Source organism: Balaenoptera ricei, chromosome 1 (assembly GCF_028023285.1).
Source record: "Balaenoptera ricei isolate mBalRic1 chromosome 1, mBalRic1.hap2, whole genome shotgun sequence".
NCBI lineage: Eukaryota > Metazoa > Chordata > Mammalia > Artiodactyla > Balaenopteridae > Balaenoptera > Balaenoptera ricei.
In genome coordinates, this window is record NC_082639.1 from 11,108,988 (window position 1) to 11,130,540 (window position 21,553).

General features: G+C 46.1%; 1 protein-coding gene across 2 annotated transcripts in view; it reads left to right on the forward strand.

Moving 5' to 3' along the window:
- The first annotated feature begins 285 nt into the window (after window positions 1-285).
- KAZN (kazrin, periplakin interacting protein) overlaps window positions 286-21,553 on the forward strand; it is a 463,767-nt gene continuing 442,499 nt past the window's right edge. Inside the window, exons 1-2 of one of the 2 annotated variants that reach the window (XM_059913777.1) lie at window positions 286-354; window positions 477-735. In XM_059913777.1, the coding sequence (XP_059769760.1) occupies window positions 492-735 (244 nt within the window). In that variant the 5' untranslated portion in view covers window positions 286-354; window positions 477-491. Of the gene's footprint in view, window positions 355-400; window positions 736-21,553 lie in introns of those variants that run through there. The other variant, XM_059913793.1, reaches the window with a different exon arrangement.

Consider the following 21,553-nt stretch of genomic DNA (forward strand, 5'->3'; position numbering starts at 1 on the left):
CCGCCGTCCGCCGCCCTCGCCCCCCGGGGGGTGTGTCCCCGAAGTGGGGGGCGCGGGAGGCCGAGGCAGCGGCCCCGCCCCCGGCCCGGGCCCCCTCCCGAGCGCGCAGCGAATGGTAGGCTCCACGGAAAGAGTGCGGGCGGCGCGCGGTGTCCTTCTCCGAGCCGCTCTCGGCGCCGGGGTCTAGGCGATCGCTGCTCCTCCTCCTCCTCCTCCTCCTCCTCCTCCTCCTCCTTCTCCTTCTCCTCCTCCTCCTCTTTCTCCTCCTCCTCCTCCCCCCGCCGCCTCGCTACCGCCGCGGATCCGGCTGGAGGCGCCGCTGTCATTCCTGCGCCGGAGGAGCCGGCGCTGCCGGTGCCTAGGGGTCGGGGCTCGGGGGAGCCGGGCCGCGGGGGACCCAACAGGTAGAGCCGGGGGTGCCCGGCCGCGCGCCCCCGGCGCATCATGCAGCTCTTTGTCACCTCTCTCGCCCCCAGGCCAAAATCCTGAGCATGATGGAAGACAATAAGCTGCTCGCGCTCCGCATCGATGGGGCGGTCCAGTCGGCCAGCCAGGAGATGACCAACCTGCGAGCCGAACTCACGGCCACCAACCGGAGACTGGCGGAACTGAGCGGCGGCGGCGGCGGCGGCGGCGGCGGCCCCGGCCCGGGCCCGGGAGCAGCGGCCAGCGCCTCGGCGGCGGCAGCGGACTCGGCGGCGGCGAACATGGAGAACCACCAGCACAGCGCCCAAGGTAGGGATCGTACGGCGCCCGGGGCGGAGGAGAGGCGAGAGAGCAGGACCCGGACCCGGAGGGGGCCGGGGACTCGGTGCCCCCACGGCCGCGGCGAAACCGCCTTGCATTGTGGCTTGTAACCCTTTCCGCCCGGCGGTGGCCGGCGCTGCTCCCCTGCTGGGAGTTGCAGGCTGCTGTCAGTAAGGAAAACCCGGGCGCAACGTGCACGGGTTCACACGGTCACGCCTGTCCTGGCCAGCGCGAGCGAGGCGCAGCCGGCGCGTCCCCACCGGCAGCAGAAAGCGCCCTTCAGATGGCACACAGCCCCCAGCTCCGTGGGCAAACTTTTCATGCCCGGGCCTTTGCCCTCAGCCGCGGCAGGGGTGAATGCCACAGCTCCCCCCCAGTTCCGGAGGCTCCTTCCTTTGGAATGACTCCCGGAGAGGGAGCTCCAGACTCTGCTGCCGCGTTTGGGGTAGAGGATTGGACTGGTTTGCACTTTTCTCCACGGATGCCAAATCCCTTGTCTCGATTGCATCTGGACTTTATTTTCTCCCCATTTGAGATCGCGCAGGCAGTGGAATATATCGATGCAACAGTAGATGCTGTGCTCAGCAGGGAGTTTAAATTTCCAGCAAATATAAACACTGTGAGCACTTTCCGGGGGGGTGGGGAATCTTAGACCTCAAAGGCTGAGTGATGGGCTCCTGGCGAAATGAAGGCGTAGATGGTGGATTTCCAGGTAGCCGCCGCTTGAAGGGACTCTTTGCAGTTAGGAGGAGGGAAAAAAAGGACAGTCTGTGTTGACATTGACAGTGATGAAGCTCTGAAACCCTCATGCATGGGTTAAAGGTGGCGGAAGCATCCAAAAAAAGAAAAAAAGAAAAAAAAATACTGTTTGGTTTCTGTGAATTAAAAAGTAAAACGGTAGGCTGGATTTTCAGGATGTCTTTTCTTTTTTCGCCTAATTGCCCTTTAAGAAACGTTGTCACCGGTTATTAATATCATTTGATTGTAAACTAAACTGCTGAAATCCAGAACATGACAGAAAAAATATCCAGTCCAGGAGGGCCGCTTGTGTAAATATGTCACTTGATGAAGTATGAGGTACCAAAGGCTCACTGGCTTAGAAAGATTTTCTAGTTTTGTTGTTATTTCAAAGGCTTCCCCGAAGTGTTGAGAGAGAGAGAGTCTGTTTTCATATTAATGCCTTCTCTCCATCAGCTTCTGTTTCCTCTTTACCTTCCTGGGGTAGGTGTGCTTTTTTTTTTTTTTTTTGGTGTGAGATGTTAAGCCTGAACATTAGCAGTGTATGTTCAATTCCAAGTCAGATCTTAACTTGGTACTTCAGGAGTCCGTCAAGAATCTTGGGGCAGTAATTTGGTACCAAAGTAGCATGACGTCATGGTGGGAAGGTGTTGTGAGCCTGGTGCTTGCTGCACAGTTTTCAAGGTGGGTATCTGGTTATTCTGTCATTTATCCCTTGTTATGTCATTGTGTGTGGAAGATGCTCTCTGCTGGCACCTGGGCAAAAAAGGGAAGTTGTTAGACTGCATGGTCATGCTTTACTTTTTATAGGCAGGGACTCTTTCAACCTTAAAGAAATAGCGCAGAACTGGCATTTTGCTAAGAATCAAAAGCCATGGTAAGGGGGACTGAACAATGCTAGTTTATTTCCCACCATCCACCCCTTTCTCAGCGGAGGAAAAGTTAAGTGGCTTTTATCTGAGTCCTGGGTCTCGTTGCAGTCTGAGCATGCTAAGGAGGTCGGTGCCGCAATGATCTACACATTCAACTTGGAAATTGTGATACTTGGCTGATGGTTAAATTGTTGTAGTGGAGCAATAGGGGACTGTTTCCTTTTTCTTTTTTCCTACAAAAATGCACAAGGCTGTGGAAATGGAAAAATGGCTTTTGGATTTCTTGATATCCCTAAAAACACACAAAACCAGCAGCTTCCTCATATTCTTAGAAACATGCCTGTCCAGGCCAGGGGCTGTCTGTGGGTGGTTGGATGCAGGATGGTTTTGATTTTTCCTCTGTGTACCATTGGTATTTTTCAAAACCTTTACTAGGGGGAGTTTAATGATTTTATAATCAGAAAATAAAATGTTGAAGATTTTAACTCAGCTTGATGGTTGGCCACATATCCCTCTAAATTGATGTCAATTTAAACTAATGTGATGGTTGAAGAGAAAACAAGACCCCCATATAAATCCAGTGGGGCATCATTTACTTATATATGGCAACAGTTCCTCAATACAGTACTTTTTACATTATTTAGCCTCTGTGAGTGTTTTGGGTTTTTGTTTTTATTTTGCTTTGTTTTGTTTTGTGTTCTCATGACATGTGGCAGCATTCTGCTGGAACCGAAACCTTCTGCAGAGGTGGTCTGGTAGTTTCTTTTGCTAGTGCTTTCGTATTCCTAAAGGAAAGCACTGGGCTCACTCAAGTTAATTTCAAAGTGTGGTTGATTGGCTTTCTCATGCTTCTTTGTCATATACCTCCAGGAAGGCTCACAGAAGCTCAGTTCCTGGGGGTTCCTAATTCTTCCGAATTAGTCTTCTGTTTTAATTTTGTCTGTGTTGGTGCAAGTCAATGGGCTCAAACCCTATGAGCATTTAGCGTTATTGAGTTATCACTTTTCAAATCGAGGTTTTCAATGAAATGAGTACCTTTCAAAACGCAACTGTATAAGTCATCATTTAACTAAAGGGCATTATGCACGTATTAAGTGCATGCTAATTTCCTTTTAATAATATTAGCCCAAATGGTTACAGGGAAGAGTCACCTTTTGCTCTCCCTGCTGAGAAACTGTTAGATCCATTTTCAGATTTTTTTGTTAAAAAAATTTTAGTTAATAAATTAAAGAAGCTCGTCAATCCACCAGTGGATGTTTGGTTCCAGTGAGGATATCTGACAGTAGGTACGTTGATGAAGAAAACTTGGGTTTTCCTAGAGAGTTAATGCAGTGTGTCATTTAAACAAAATATTAACTTGGTTGGTACCCTCTGTGAGCTGGCATGGTTGCTATGTAACAGAGTGTAGAAAGTGAAGTGCTGAAAATCTGGGCTTTCGGCACTTTGCAGGATCTTCTTTCAGAATCTGTGTTGAAAGAAACACTTGGCAGCCAGCCCATCTCCTCTCTCCCTGCTTCAAGTGAGTCGGATAATCCCTAATGAGGATGCTGGCGTGCGAAGCATAGGGTATCCGCGCAGCGTGGCACATCTCAAGGCTCCAGAGCTGCCTCTTAGGTTGGTTGGGGTCACAACTGCCTTTGACAGGTGGACAGAAGGAGCCTTGGAAAGAATAGAGCCAAGCAGTTGTTCCAATTTGTCTTGTTGTCGGTAGCCAGAGAAGGGATTTGTTTAAAGTCACATTTCTAAGCTGTTTTCCTCGGCGTAACATCTCTGGGAAATGTGTTTAAGATGCTTGCTATTCTTTGAGGGGAAAATATAGCAGTTTGTTTCTCTGAAAATGTGTTATCTGATGAATGGCTAATATTAGATTCAATTGGTCGCTTTGCTATGCATAGAATAAAACAATTAAGTTCCATCGTACCCAATTCAAATAGGTGTTTAACTGTATACAACGTAAAATACCTACGCCCAGTAGGATGTATACCTACTGCCAATATTTTTGTGGTTTGTTTTTTTTAAGGAAATAATTGTATTTATATGCCTATGTAAGTGGAAATGCTCATGGCATCTTTCTTGGGTGTTGAGGACTTACTGTTCACTGCATTTGTTAGATGGGGATGGGGAAAAGTGTCATTTTCTTACACCTTTGTAAATTTCCATAAATAGATGCAAGTTTTATTTTTTTTCTCCCCAGGCATTAAAATAGGCTGTTACTTCAGGTCTGATGGCTCTTATCTAGCATTACTATAACACTGGAAACTCTTTGGTGAAGTAGAAATTACCTTGGGACTGAATTGAATGTGTGAGTAGCGTGCAGAGATGCTAGACGCTGTTGCTTTTCAAAATCAAAGTATCCCCTTTGGCATCCCCTTCCCAATTTGTTCTGCCTCTACATACTCTTGTTTTCCCAAGCAGACGTTTATCTTTTTTGAGAAGAGGATTTTCACATGGCAGAGAGGATGGAACAAAATGTGGCGGAATCTCGGGGGCCTTCTGTTAGCTCACCTGTAAGTTACAGAGCTCATTCAGTACCTATGGCTTGGTTTTCCAGCCATATCAATGGGCTGAAAGAGACTTGTCTGTCTTTTCCCAATCTGGTAGGCTGTCATGAGATGGGACTTCAAAATTCTTCCTGAAAATCACCATGCATGGTCACAAAGAGAATACGTACAGATCAGTACAGCGTGGTTGAAATTGGTTATTGATTGACTATTATTTACTGTCTTTCCATTGTCTTTGGAAAATGCCTTTGGAAGACCCCTTAAGTCAAGTCTCTGGTTCTGGTTAATTTCACACTTCCAGCATTTCAGGATTTACTGAGGCTTTTCAAAACTTCTTTGATACTAAGTTTGAGCCAATCTGATTTTTATAATAGGAGGCTAGTCACACATCCTCCCAGTGTAAGACAAGGCATGTTCTCCCCATGCCTATCCCCCCTCTACTCCCCAAGACTGCTGGCACTTTTGAGGAATCCTGTAGCTTATAAGTTGTGACTTCCTGGCTGCCATTGAGCATCTCGCAGATGGCCTTGGCAGGTGGGGAGTGCTCGTTGAAACATTTCCTGCTCACCATGCAAGTCATATGGGGCCCAGAAGGTCAAGCCTGGGTCCCGGCCATATTCACTGCATGTTTCATTTATATTTATTCCTGAGTTATATAGCTAAGGCAAGTGAAATCAACATGAATTTCTCAGTGCTTTTCAGACCTTTTCCAGTATTGGTTTGTGTGAGCATTAGTGCTTGGCTTCTCACCCCCTGCCATCCATCAGGCAAGAATGGAACTCGTTCTGCCCGCTGAGGCCAGGGAATGGGTTTGTAAGTGATCCTGTAAATGAAAATTAGTCCATACTGTTTGGGCTGGATATTAGGGTGAGTAACACATGGGATGACAAGGGTAACACATGGGATGACAAGGGGTGCCACCAACAGCAGTCATTGCAATGTCCTAGTCATCGGAAATGCAGGCAAAGAGGGTTCAGGCAGAATCATTTAGGAAAAGACAGCTTCCCTGAAGCCAAGAGGGTGACCATCCATTGCCGCAGATTGTACCTGACAATTCAGGGCAGGTAAGTGTCCCACTGGCTCATGTCACCATCCTCAAGGTCCCCTGCCAGGCCCATCTTGACTGTGGAGAAGCTGGAGGGAGATCAGGCAAAGGAATCTCTTCTTCTTCCCCATGTGGTTGGATGAGACCAGAACATTCTTGCTTGTTTGATGCAACCTCAGATCTCGGTGGCAGACTCCAGGCTGTGCTCTGTGGGCATTCTTGCTTCCCCCCTTGAAATCCTGAGCTGCTAGAAACATGAAAGAAGCTGAATGTAGTTTTAATGAGTTTGGCAAGAACAACTGTTTGAGCAGGTGGCTTCCGTGTGATGGGATATCATTGGTTCTCAATTTGTTTTAGTGTCTTTGTTGACTTGGCCTTGCTGGACCTTTGGGTCAGACTTCTGAAAAGCCCCTGTCCCCTTCACCCTCCAATGAGTTGAGACCCTAGCACGAAAGCTCGTATGGAGCTTGTAACAGGCAGGTCTGCCAGCAAAGCGCCCCCGAGGCCTCTGCCCCTTCTGTGATGGGCTGTCAGGCTGAGAGGATGGAGAGAAATGGGAGGAGGGGCTACCCGCCCAGCTCCTACCCCTTCTCTCCTCTTCCACCAGAGCAAGTGCTGGAGTGAAGGGGATGTAAAGGCCTTCCATTCCCAATATTGTCTCAGCTCTACAGATTGTTTGAAGTAATGTGAATCATTAAGAGCAAAGTGCCCTCTAAAGGAAGGTGGGTCCAGAGCTAATATTTTACACTCACCCTCGGCACTTCATTATGGCTCTCGGAGCTCACCTCTTGGGTACATCACAAGACACTGGGGGTTCTGGAACCATCCTGATACCATGTAATTTTCTTTTCAGTGAAGGTGAATAGTGTAATGTAGGACTAAATTAGAACTAGTTTCAGTGCTTTGTCAAACGTTTCAATAAATAATAACAATAAGGACTTCCAACATGTTAAGTACTTTCCCGGGTGCTTAACATGCATAATTGTATCTGGAGCCCAATGAAGTGACAACTGTTGTGCCCATTTTTGAAAAGAGGAAACTGACTGGGACTCAGAGAGGTTAGGTCACCTGTCTACCATGACATAGTAATGACAACGATGGTGATGATGACAGCAAGCTTTGACATAGTCTTGCTCGGAGCTAGGTACTGTTCTACGTGCTTCTCTGAATTAATGCATTTAATTTTTGTAATGACTTATAAGGCAGGTATCATTGTACCCATTTTACGTATGAGAAAACCGAGGCATGAAAATGATCTATTACTTGCCAAAGGGCCATTAAGTGACCAGGCTCTGGCTCCGGAGTCCATGCTCTTACTCATCTCACTTTGATGCCCAGGGTCACTCGGCTGGTAGTGACTGATCCAGGAATTCAAACCCACCGGGGCTCTCCGCTGTTTAAACCTGTATTGTCTCCTAAATCAGAAATATCTTTCGGTTTGTTCATTAGGAAGGTTGACGGAGCTGTAGGCTTGTCTCCATTCTTAATTAATGTTTTCCTAAACTGATGATAATTTCTGGGTCCTTATGTGAAATCATAGGGAAGCAGGAGTACCTCTCCCTTAGGTGTGAGGTTAACTGACCAAGAGGGAATTGGGTCCTGCTTGCAAGGTGAGCAACCCAAGGGTCACCTGTCACCAACGAAAAGAACCATACTGATCCTGGCGTTGGGACCTCCTGCTTCTCAGACTTTGTATGCATTCTCTCTTGGGAGGGATGATTCCAGGCAAAGCTGGTATCCTGTGGTCCTATTTTTCTCCCTCCTACCCATATCTTTCCCTTTTCCGAGTTCTCTCCCAGTGGCCTCGGTGGCCCCCAGTGGCCCAAGACCACGCCCAACAAAAGACCTATAACTACTCACAGATTCCTTTACACTAGGGTTTCCCAGTCTTGGCACTGTTGTCATCTGCAGGATAACTCTTTGTTGGGGGGGAGGCATTGTGTGCCTTGTAGGATGTTTAGCAGCATGCCTGGCCTCTGCCCACTAGATGCCAGTAGAACCTTCCACACCCCAGTTGTAACAACCAAAAATGTCTCCAGATGTTGCCAAATATCCACTGGGGGCCCCATCATCCCTGGCTGAGAACCACTCTTTATGCCAGGCATTAGAGGAGGCCCCAGTTGTGAGTCTTAGGATGGCGCCTCTGTGAGACCAGAGAGTTTCATCTGTTTGTCTTCTGCTCCATTCACAGCACCTAGAACAGTGCCTGGCACATAACAAGAGCTCAGTAAATAGTTGTTGACTGACTGACTGAATGAATGAATGAATCCATGATATTTTAAATTACAGAGTGTGCGGAATTCGGTCGACTTGTCATGTTTTACATGAAGATCATTGGTTTAATGACAGATGGTTTTAATTGTGTTTATTTGCCATAGGTCAACACTGTTCTAAACCCTTTCCCTGTATTATCTCAGTTAATCCTTTTATCTACCTTCTGAGGTAAGTCCTGGGTTGGCCACCTTACAGATGAGAAAATTGAGGCCCAGGAAGGTTATGTGACTTGCCCAGTGTCACCAAGCTAGCGAGTGGCAGAGCCAGGATATACACCCAAGTAAACGTGCCTCCAGAGACTCCCTGCTGTCCCAGCCAGGATGCTGTACAGCTTTGCATAGTTTTTCCCATTCCTGCCCAAGAAATCATTTTTGTTCTAAAGCTGGCGTTGTGGCAATTATAGTTAGGATTTGCATGTCAGACACTAAGTCATTGATCATAAATCCTCAGCGCTCCCCCGTACGAAAGATGCTTTGTCACTGCCAGAGAGTCTGTAGCCAGGAAGGACTGGTGTCTGGCCAGAGGTAAGAGGGCAGTTCAGTGGCTGAGCCATGTTCACATGTGAGAATCTCCCTTCTCTCTGCCTTGCTGCTGGGCTTCAGCTGGAGGGAGTCACAGAGAGGACTGAAAGTTTCATGGAAAGGGGACAGTGGCCCCCAGAGCTTCTTAGCAGGGGGTTGACTCATTTTTAGGAAAAGGGATGTTGCAGGATCAGAACTGGGGAGCTGCAGAGACTTTGAAGATTATCCAAGAGGATAGTGATAGCAATAGCCAGCATCTGTTGAGGCTTTTTTTTTTTTTTTTTTCTGGACTTTCCCAGACTCTGTGGGGTGTGATTGATGACATTTTCTCATCTGACTTTCCTATCACAGCGAGTTAGATAATGTTCTCACCTCCATTCTACAAATGAAGAAACTGAGGCTTAGAAAGGTTTAGTTGCTTTTCCAAGATCTAGACAGTGGTCTTCTGCTGGATTGGAACACAGGTTCAGCTGACCCTGGAGCCCACCTGCTTCACTACAGCAAGAATATTGAGGACTACCCTAGTGGCGTGCTAGTTAAGAATCTGCCTGCCAGTGCAGGGGACACGGGTTCAATCCCTGGTCCAGGAAGATGCCACATTCCACATAACAACTAAGCCTGCGCACCGCAACTACTGAGCCCATGTGCCACAACTACTGAAGCCCATGCACTCTAGGGCCTGCGTGCTGCAACTACTGAGCCCACGTGCTGCAACTACTGAAGCCCGTGTGCCTAGAGCCCATACTCTGCAACAAGAGAAGCCACCGCAATGAGAAGCCCGTGCACCGCAACGGAGAGTAGCCCCTGCTCGCCACAACTAGAGAAAGCCCACATGCAGAAACGAAGACCCAACACAGCCAAAAATAAATTAAAAAAAAAAAAGAATATTGAGATATTGTGCCAGGCAGCACAGAGACATGCCAGGAGGATGGCTTTGTCTTTTTGCTTACAGACCAACCTTCCCACTCCCCTTCTTTTTTCTTTTCTTCCTTTCCTCCTTTCTTCTCTCTGTCTCCATCTAGCTTGAGAGATTGAGCACATAGGTTCAGGGACCACAGATTTAATAAGATATGGAGCAAGTTATCTTGGAGCTCGTAGGCTAGTAGGTGTGACTGACATGGAAGTATAATTACATTTTATAATAAAGGTCTAGACAGGTGTAATGGGAAAATAGATGATGAAGTGACAAATACAGAAGCCTTCACAGATGTACATGACAGTGGCAATATGTAAGAAAAGCATGCTGGGAAAATACATTAAATTCTCTACTAAGGTTAAACTGCCCATGAGAGATTATTAGAGTGCAACTTTGGGGGTAGGTTGGGATTGGATACTGCAGAGAATAGCTGCTGGCTGGGACCTTCTCCCTCAAAGAGCATTTCTTAAGGAGAAAGAAGATGTGGATGATACAGGGTTTAGACCCTGAATAATAGTTGGGTTTTTTCCTCCAAATAGAACAAGAAAAGATATGAATTTCAATGCAGGTATAGCTCTGCATCTTTCAAAGTAAGCTCACCCCTTGTATATATTATCTTCCTGGCCAAGGCTGGGGCTTCTTGTCAGCTGCAACAAATGAATTAGTTCATTTTCCTTGATTAACTTGAATTTTTTTTAAACCATTGAGGATGGTGTCTTTAATTCAGTAAGTGCAACTTGGAACACAGTGGGATTTATGTCACCCTTTCCCCCTCATTCTTGCCATTCGAAATTCTGTGCTCACCATTTCCTGATGATAGCAAGGTATGAAATTTAGAAATTTGATACTGACCCTGGAGAGTGCAATTGTGGCACCATAGAGCTTGATGAATGATGGCTGGGGAGAACTGACCTGTGATTATATGTATACTGATTATCTTAATTAATGCATTCATCAAGTAGATTGCTTTTCCTGTTCCTACAAGGTTTACCATGCGAAGCAAGACAAAACTGGGAATATTTTTCGACACAGCTTTAGATTTGGGAGTTAACAGAAAGGCAAGGCCTGGCTGACATTTTGTAGAGACTGTTAGCCCATTAGCTAGCAGACGTGCTCGGATTGCTCTGTTCACAATTTGACTTGGTACCAGGCAGCCCTGCAAGGAGGCATGTTCAAGTCTTAATGGAAGTCCTCTGGAGAAGGATCATTATTTCTGGTCAGCTTTTCTACAGTGTGGGTCATTATCATGGACCAATAGAATAGAACCTTGTTAAAACTCAGCTGGTCGATTCATGGGTTGGTTCCACCATGGGATAACTCAAAATCCACCCTTCAACACTTTCAGTGTTATCACCTTGCCTCTAAAGCAAAAGCTTGGTCTAGCATCCTCAGTTCACAAAGCCAATGCTCAGAATCCTTTTTCCAGGGTTCTGCTGCTTTTATCCACTCTTCTTTCCTTTGCACCCAGGAGGCACTAGGGAAGCACTAGAGTATATCACTACCCAGATCTTTGTAGATCATTGCAGATCTTTGCAGTATACGGAGACTTGCACAGGCATTGTCTCTGTGGATCCTACCAACTGGCCCATAGGATGGAATTGAAGTAAACACAGCAATCTATTTCTCAAATAAGGAAACTGAGGGACAGTGATTTAAACTGATTTGTTCAAGATTGTTGAGCTTGTCATTGAACCAAATTCTCCTGTCTTTCTCCCACTGCAAGATCCCACTGTGACTGCACAATGGTGGCAGAGGGCTGCCCTGGAACTTATGATTAGGTGAGATCTGACCTTGCCTTGGCCAAGCCCTCTTGAGCATGGGCCACCCTGTCTTGTAAGACCTGGATGGTGACACCATCACCCCAAGACTGTGCTCTCATACTCTGAGCTCCCATGTCCAGTGTCTACCCATGGTAAAGGGACAATCCAGTTTTACAGATTTAATCTTATTTTTTACACTAAATTCTTTCATCCTCTCCGTGGGGTTTTCAATCATTTGACTTCTCTTTCAATGATCTATCTTATTCATGCCTGAACGTAGCGTTTCTCTTCTTCTGGCCTCCCTTAAAAGCAGTTAAGGACCTGTAAACCGGAGCAGGTTTGCACCCTGGGAACTTCCTGATTGTCTTATTGGATCTGGGAATGACTTTCGTATGGAGGACAATTTTTTCCACCTGACACCACCGTCATTTAGGATTTTTGAATACGGGAAGCACGTCTGTGAGGGGACCTATGGTCTTAGCATGTGGATGTGTGTACTCTCTGAGTGTCGGGGGCAGGATGTAGCCATCACAGTAAATCTGCCTAATTTCCCTCTCTTCATTGCCCCTTCAGGGAGACACTTTGAAACCTTTAGGATCTCTTTTATCAGAGTCTTTGAGTTAACATCCATCCAAAACATGTTGGTTTAAATTGTCCACCTAAACTCTTGGCTGTGTAGGCACATGTTCTCAATGCTGTTGTGGCTGTAACTGCCTATATAGTTGGTGGACCTCCTGCTACTCCAAGTTCACATCTAGACCTTGTACTCAGATCAGTGGAATCTCATCCACAGACTGAAGTCCAACAGTGTGGCAGAAAACTCAGGGAAAATCAGAATGGGGTCTTTTGCTGTGCACCCAAGGAGAGTGGAGAGGAAGTATCAACCCGGAGGCCTCTGTAGCGCAGCAGACAACCTGCTTAGTTAACTGACACCTAAGCAGCTAACCTATCAGCTGGGACTCTGATCTCTGTTTCCTTTCAGTGTGATGAGGAGCAGTCGCTAGAGGCTTCCCAGACCTCTGATAGCAAAATAGAAATAATATACATTTGAAATGCATTTGAAGATCTATTTATAATAGGCTCTAGAGGATCAGAAAGTATTTTTAAGGATCAAAATGTTTGCTCGTAGTACCCCTACAATGTGACAACTAAAGAAGTCTTTAGACATTACCCAGTGTTTTTGAGTTTTAGATGTGTATTAGCATTAAACACTTAGGATTCCCGCCACTGCCAATAGATATTATAGCTGCACATGGAGATGAAAGAAAGTGCTTCTTGATTCAGTTGGGAGTTCACTTCAGTGCTTGCTCTTGTGGCTTGAATGATGGAGCTAGTGTAGGAGTTGGCAAACTTTTCCTGTCAAGGGCCAGCTAGTAAATATTGTAGGCTTTGGGGACCATAGGGTATCTGTCATAATTCCTCAGCTCTGCTGCTGTAATGTGAAAGCAGCCATAGACAATAGGTAAATGAATGGGCGTGGTTGTGTTCCAATAAAACTTTATTTACAAAAACAGGCACTCCTTGGGCTATGGTTTGCCAACCCCTGAACTTGCAGTTCTCTTCCATTTGCATTCTGACCCATTTATATCCCGCACCTTTACAGTGCTTAGCATACAGAAGGAGCTTAATAATGATTGATTAAGCTAGTGAATTAGACGTGAGCAATAAAACCACCAGATTACAGTGTTAAAGGAGCAGAAACAAGAAGTTAATTACTAGGGGTGTAATGGTTAACGGACAAGAGAAAGAGACATTTGTTGGCAGCTTCATGGTTTGAGGTGAAGTCATTTGTGATTAGTCATCATCACAGACCTTGAACTGTGAAGGGACAAAGAATCACCAGTAGCAGTGAGATACAGAGCAAGACACTTGGCATCTGAGCCTCAATTTCCTTATTTGGGAAATGAGGAGGTCATTTCCATCTTCAAGATAATACAGCAGATACCTGGGTTTAAGGGAGTGAAACAGGTCCGATCCAGATCCTGGCGATATGACTTGGGTTGTGGGACATTACAGCTCTCAGTTTCCTCCTCTATAACGAGGCCGATAATTCCTCCTTTCTAGAGTGATTAGGATGGTTTAGCGCAGGGTTTCTCAGCCTCAGCACTGTTGACATTCTGGGCCAGAAAATTCTTTGTGGGGGGGCTGACTTGTGCGTTTTAAAATGTTTAGCAGCATCCCTGGTCTACACTGCTAGATGCTCGTAGCACCCCTATAACGTGACAACCAAAAAAGTCTTTAGACATTGCCCAGTGTTTTTTCCTGGGGGGAAAATTACTCCCTGGGTTAATGGAATAACACATAGTGTGCCTGGCACAAAGCTTGGTGGACTTTGGGATTCAATAGATAGAACTCTTCATTATTAATAGCATAGTATATTATTGAACTCTGAATTCTCCTACCTTGGAATGAAATTCTCTTTATTTCTCCGGCTGATTTCTGTCCCCCATAGGCAAGATTGGACGTTTTTTCCCCAGATCCCAGGTCTTTCTCCTGATATCTCTGTGTTGCTTAGAGGCCTTTCTCCTGGGAGGAGCCAGACTTCTTATGACGTCCTGCTGAGTATGCTTTCCAGCCCTTTAAACACACATGTACCTAGACTTGTATTTGAGGTTACGGTCAGAATCCATAAATGGTTCATATGAGAAATCATACAGATGTCTGCAACAAGAATGGACAGGGAGGGTTAAGGACCGAAAAGCTTAACTCACAAAGGCTGGCAGGCTGGGGTGGTAGGTGGTATTCAGATGAAACAGATAATAAGGTACCCAAACTAGTACCAACAAAATTATCACTTCCCTCGTGAGCATGCACACGCTTCTCACATTAGCCAGGAGCCAGATTTCAATGGTTTAAACTTTAGCCAAGATGGCTATTCCAACATTGGTTTACATCTGGATTTAATGTTCTGCCATCCATTTTTTTTTTTTTTTTTTTTAATTTGAGAAGCATATGGTCCAAGTCAATGTGTGTGGGGAGAGCTTGATGTGGATGTGTATGTGGGGTTTTTTTTGTGTTTTTTTTTTAAATTTTATTTGTTTATTTATTTATTTTTGGCTGTGTTGGGTCTTCATTTCTGTGCGAGGGCTTTCTCTAGTTGCGGCGAGCGGGGGCCACTCTTCATCGCGGTGCGCGGGCCTCTCACTATCACGGCCTCTCTTGTTGCGGAGCACAGGCTCCAGACGCGCAGGCTCAGTAAATGTGGCTCAAGGGCCCAGTTGCTCCGCGGCATGTGGGATCTTCCCAGACCAGGGCTCGAACCCGTGTCCCCTGCATTGGCAGGCGGATTCTCAACCACTGAGCCACCAGGGAAGCCCTGCCATGCATATTTTTACATATATTCTTTTTAATGATGGAGAGAGAGAGAGATAAAGAGAGTGATTTTCAGTGAATTCTGTCCCCTACATATTAGCAGTTATATTTTTTATCTGTTTCTCTGGGAAAATACGTAAATGCAAAAGAATGCATTGAATTCAGTAACATTCTTAAGCGGCTGCTTCTTCTGCATCTGCATATATTTGAAAGATAATGGCACATACTATCTATTTTACGTTTGGTAGTGTATATATGTCCGTGCCACTCTCTCACTTTGTCACAGCTTACCCTTCCCCCTCCCCATATCCTCAAGTCCATTCTCTAGTAGGTCTGTGTCTTTATTCCCGTCTTACCGCTAGGTTCTTCATGACCTTTTTTTTTTCTTCTTAGATTCCGTATATATGTGTTAGCATACTGTATTTGTTTTTCTCTTTCTGACTTACTTCACTCTAGTGGGAAGCAACTGCATAGCACAGGGAGATCAGCTCGGTGCTTTGTGACCACCTAGAGGGGTGGGATAGGGAGGGTGGGAGGGAGGGAGATGCAAGAGGGAAAAGATATGGGAACATATGTATATGTATAACTGATTCACTTTGTTATAAAGCAGAAACTAACACACCATTGTAAAGCAATTATACTCCAATAAAGATGTTAAAAAAATTAAAAAATAAAATAAAAAAAACATTTAAAGCACTTTTAACAAGTGCATGACCCTTTAAAAAAAAAAAAAGATAATGGCACATACATGCAATAAAAATGCTTCATTCTGTCCACAGGCGGCACATTGGAGACATGTGGATTTTGGACTTCCTCTAAGTCACTCTCTCTGGCCACCCAGACTCTCTGTGGCCCACAGCTTGGGACTGTGGCTACAGAATGCATCTATCTGGACATGTGTGTTCAGCCCTGTGCAATGCGGCTCTCAGCAATGCCATGTGCAGTTAGGTGCTCAATAAGTGCCTTGGAAAATTATGGCTACAGCCCCAGGCCTTGAGTCTTCTGATTTTAAGCGGTTCTTCTGTTCCTCAAACTCAGCTCTGCCTCGCTGTGACACAATCAGATAAATCTATGATTTGGACCCTTGGCTTTAAGAAAGCCCTTCTTTATTTAGGCAGAAATTTCTATGGTGACTTCCTGGTATGGATATTGGAAAACACCGGTTATAGTCAGAATAACAAAACTGGCCCTAAACTAGATTTCAGGCAATATGATTTGATTGGCCAACTGCCATCGCTAACTAGTGTCATCCTGCCCCATCTCCGGCTAACTCCTAAAACCCCTCAAGCATGTGATCCATCATATCATTTTCTATTTATGCCAGCGCTGGATAATGGCCTAATCTCTCCAGTAGCATTCAGATTTATTAGAGAAGATGGCATTCACAAAATCATTTCACTGTTCCACTGCAAACACCCTAAGCTAATAGGCACCTTCTTATTATAAACCTTCCCTTTAACAGTGGTTTATTACCTGCAATTAAAATCAACTGGAAGGGGCTTCCCTGGTGGCGCAGTGGTTGAGAATCTGCCTGCCAATGCAGGGGACATGGGTTCGAGCCCCGGTCTGGGAAGATCCCATATGCCGCGGAGCAACTAGGCCCGTGAGCCATATTTACTGAGCCTGCGCGTCTGGAGCCTGTGCTCCGCAACAAGAGAGGCCGCGATAGTGAGAGGCCCGCGCACCGCGATGAAGAGTGGCCCCCGCTTGCCGCAACTAGAGAAAGCCCTCACACAGAAACGAAGACCCAACACACCCATAAATAATAAATAAATAACTTAAAAAAAAAATCAACTGGAAGACCCAGTAAATGGTTTTCATTTCTTTTCTTTTGTGTTTGGTTAATATTTAGCTGGTGGGCCACCAGGGACTTAGGCGGGAACATCAGAGAGAGGCAAGTTTTGGCTCACAGGAGAGCTGTCCAGAGGGATGTGGTCATCACCAGAGCCTAGATGACCATCTGCCAGGCGTGTTGGAAAAGCTACTCCCACACTGGGTTTAGAAGTTCGGGAGAAAAAAATAGGAAGAACACCAAATGTGATCTTCCCTTTCTTGTGTTTTGCATTCAGATGGGCCATTGAAGACAAAAGTTTAGCAGTAACAGTATGCTGTCATTTGGGTACAACGCAGAGAAAGCTGAGAAGATAGTAATGACTAGGAAAGCGTCTCACTGGCTTTCACTGTAATGACTTGTTTGAACAAATTAAGATGCTGACACAGGTAAGTTCAGCGTTTATAGCGTAGGACAGAAATCTCGAGTCCCTTGCTTGGATGCATATCCTGTTCTCTTAACACGTGTTAGCTGTGTGTGGTGGGCAAGCTGCTTTACAGTCTAGGCCCCAGTTTGCCCCCAGGGATAACACTAATCCCGACACCCCAGAGCTGTGAGATCACAGGAGAGGGTGTGCTGGAGGGCCGAGCACACCAGCTGGCACTTGCCACGCCCTCCAGAAATGTCGTAAAGTCCTCCAGAAATGTCGTAAAGGTCGTAAACTGGTGCCATCAACGTGCGTACATGTACGGCCTCCCAGCAGGCCCCGGGGTGGGTCTAGGCTGTTCTTTGTTTACTTGCTCGCTTAGCCTCCACTAGGCGCGTTTTCTGATTGATGAGGCCCGGTCCTTGGTGCTAGGATACTGGGATGTGTAAGGTGCTCGCCTTCTGCCGGAAGCCGAAGGAGGAAAGAGCAGAGGGGGAAGGACCCACTGGGGAACCAAGAGGACTGGATGGTAGCCCTGACTGTACCCGAGCCTAAAGAGTGACAAAAAGGGAAGCTCCAACCTCTGCGGCGACTTGCGATGCCAACTGTCTGACCAAAGACCCGGGTCCTGCACTCCCACCTCCACCTCCACAACTTGGGAGAGGTGTCCCAGACGGCCGCTCAGGGGCTGGGACATTGGATCGGTCAGAATGAGCCCGCTGGATGAGACCTGGCTAAAGGCCGTCCCGTTTCTGAACATCTACACTTGGTCACCTTTAGCAGTATCGCCAAGTCAATCAGGTCCACCTTAAAGAATATCTTAGATTGTTTAGTTTGGGGAATATTGTCTTTCCTGGCTTAAGCAGAGATAATATAAGCCTGTGACTCTGCAACCTTATATTATCTGCCCATTAATGGAAGGGGGCGGGTGGGGGAAGAGAAGAGAAGGGAAGAGAAGAGAAGCACAAGCCAGATGCCCAAATTAAAACACTAAATTTTCTTGGAGTTTATGTGCTCCAAGCAATGTAAATAAAGGTGAGGGCTGGACCCCTCTACCCATTAATCAGCCTCAGCCACAGGCTCACTCTCTGGTTTGTTTAGGTATTTCAGCCCATCACCCACACCTCTCGGCATTTCTGAGATACAAGGGGGAGGGTTGCATTTGTCATCCTGATTGTCCTCCCCTGGGTTTCTTGGAGTGGCGATCTCAGTGTTGCCTTTCTCATGAAATATTAAGCTCAGGGGTAGAATCAGGGCATTTCAATGCAGGCAAGATACACTTGGGAAGGTTGGTTTTCTGCCCCCGTGGCTTCATTTGCATTTATTTTGCTCCCAACCATTTGTGATATAGTGGTGGGTGTCCATCAGATAGCTATTCACTCTTCAGCCAGCTCCTCAGAGGGCTGTTTGAGCTGCCTCTTACAAGTTCAGGGGATAAGATGGCTCATACCTTTGGTCATTCTGTTGGTGTCATGAGCCACCGTGGATGTTAGAACTTCCCGTTTTGTTTCTCTTTAGTCTCTCAAGGACCCTGCGAGACAACAGCCTTGTTTGTATGACTGCATTCCTTCAGCTGGACTCAGATTCCTGAGTTTAACTACCAATGCCACCACCTCCTAGCATGTCATCTTGTTGGTTCACATAACATCTATGTAACAGGGCTGATAATAGTTCATACCTTACAGGGTTTTTACATAAAGATTAAGTGAGTTAATATACGTGAAGCCCTGTGTTAAGTGTTTGGCACACATGTGCTAACGATTCCATAAATATCACCTGTGAGTATTGAAAACTACGGCCCAAAGCCTCCCACTGAAGACCTGTGGTGCCAAAGAGTGACTTCTTTTGAAAGCAACAGCAAAAAAATCATTCAAGGAGGGGCTAGTTTAAGTAGGGATCTTGGCATTTCAAATACAAATCCCAGAGTGTATGAAGCCTTAATGTCCTCATTTATTCTGTGGTTTGATCTATGAGGTTGCCCGTTTGGTGGTGGCAGAAGGGACTCCCTGAGTGCCCACTGCTGTCTGCGCTCCCCTTACATACGCCCGACCAAAGTCTTATCTCCGACAGCTCGTGCATAATCCTCCCCGGGAGAGAGAGCCCCGCTGATGCACTCACAAACCCTCAGTTAAATTCTGCATTATTTTTTTTCCCATTATTTATAGCTTGCCTACTGATATTTCAAGCTCTCGTTGTGAAGCAAAGAAAGTTCTTAAGTGCCGAGAGGTGACTGCTGAGTCCAGCACTGGCTTCCCTCTAATTGGTCAGTTTTACTTGGGCTGCATGATCTGGTTTGTAAGGTGTATAGCCCATGTCAGTGGAAACACACTGGAATATTGCCCCGTGTGTGCTCTATGGCAGGTCCTGTGCTGGGCTCATGGAGCTCGTAAGCTACTGGGGCCGAGGGAGGATGATGGTGACGAAGAGGATAATAATGACACTAACATTTACTGGGTGCTTCGGAAGGGCAAGGCACCGTTCTCAAAGCTATCTGTGTATTTCTGTCTTTCACCCTCACATCAAGTATTACTATTAGCCTTCTTTTTACAAACGAGGCGACTGAGGCTCAAAGTGGTTAAGTAATTTGTCCATGCTCACACAGCAGGTAGAGTTAAGATTTGAACGGTGTCCCAGTGACCCCAAAGCCTATATTTTTAACCAGCATTAAGTGCTCCTCTCTAGTCTGAAAGCCTATATTACAGTACACTGTGATGAGTACCATGATAGTCGTACCTGCAAGGTATGTAAAAGTGTCAACAAGGGACACTTTGCCCGGGTGGAAGTGAGGTCTCAGTTGCAGACGTCACAGGAGGCTGTGCTTGAGTTGAGTCCTGAAGGACAAGTGGGTCTTCTTTTGGCACAGAAAGTGTACGAGGGGCTCTGGGCGGGGCTTCCTGCAGGAGTAAAGATGCGGCGGGGTGATGCATGCCTCGGAGGGGGAGTAGCCACACTCCAGTCTGGGTGTGATGGGAGAAGTAAACAGTGGGAGTTGAGAGAGAATGAGAGTGAGTGTGCATGTGGAGAGGACAGATTTGGAAGGTTCTTGTAAACCAAGATAAAGAATCTGGATTTTGGGCTTCCCTGGTGGCGCAGTGGTTGAGAATCTGCCTGCCAATGCAGGGGACACGGGTTCGAGCCCTGGTCTGGGAAGATCCCACATGCCGCGGAGCAGCTGGGCCCGTGCGCCGCAACTACTGAGCCTGCGCGTCTGGAGCCTGTGCTCCGCAACAAGAGAGGCCGCGATAATGAGAGGCCTGCGCACCGCGATGAAGAGTGGCCCCCCGCTTGCCACAACTAGAGAAAGCCCTCGCACAGAAACGAAGACCCAACACAGCCATAAATAAATAAATAAATAAATAAATAAAAATTAAAAAAAAAAAAAAGAATCTGGATTTTACCCCATGTATGATGAAAAAGGTATTTTTTTATTGTGGTAAAATACTCATAACACAGAATTTAACATTTCAACCATTTAAAAGTATACAATTTAGTGGTATTAAGTACATTCACAATGTTGTGCAACCATCACCACTATCTAGTTGCAGAACTTTCTAATCAACCTCGAAAAGATACCCTGTACCGTTAAGCAGTCACTCACCTTCCCTCGCCCCCATACTCATGGCAAACACTTAACCGCTTTCTGACTCGATGGATTTGCTTATTCTGATCTGATCAGCTCCTCAGATCAATTTACTGCAACCCTTACCCTAAGTGTCAGTTTGCCCATTTGTATAATGGTAAAGATCTATGTATATATGCATACATCTATATGTGTATGTGTGCTGTCTCCGCAAGTGTGCCATCTGCTTCTCCCTAAATTATAAGCGTAGCGGAAAAATTAGATAACTTTGAAATTGTTTGAAGCTCCAAAATTTCTATTTAAATTGAAAGTTTCCTCAGGCGTAAAATGGGGCTGATAAGAGCACCCACTTCAGAGAGCTGCTGAGGTTATTAAATGTGTGCATTCATGGAAGGCGCAGATAGCAGCGCGCAGCATAGCAGAAGCGACCGACGAGTGTGGGTTGTGATCATTACTGTAATTATCATCATTGTTATTATTGGCAAAATATCCACTTTGCCCGCCCCCGTGTTCCCAGCGGGAAGCTGGGATAGGTTTCCTGGGTCTTGGCCAGTCCATGAGGGAGCCCTGCTGTGTAGACTTTGGGCACGTGTTGTCAGAGGAAACTCGTGACTGTGTAACTGCAGAAACTTTCCCCTTCTTTCTACAATACTTACCGAGTCCCTAGTATGGGACATCACTGTGCCAGATGGTGAAGGTGGGCAGTAGTTCAGACCTAGATCCTTATCTGGGATGTTTACAGTCTGGCGTTTATAGCAACAAACAGTGACAAGTCCAGGCTGCAGAGTGGATGGCCTGGAATTGAGTCCTCGCCTCACTGCCTGCTTACTATGTGCCCTGGGCAAGTTATTTAACCTCCCTGGGCCTCAGTTTCCCCATCTGTAAAACAGCACAATATAGTAGAGTCTAGCTCACTTTGAGGTTGGAATGCAATGGTGAATGCAGAGTCATTTGGTAGTGCCTGGTACCTAATAGGCTCTCACCTAATATTTTTTTAAAAGAGGAGAAAACATTATGTGCATAAATTACATAATACAAGTTGGAAAGGGAATTTCTAAGAGAAGTTTTAACATCCTTTAGAAGTTCAAA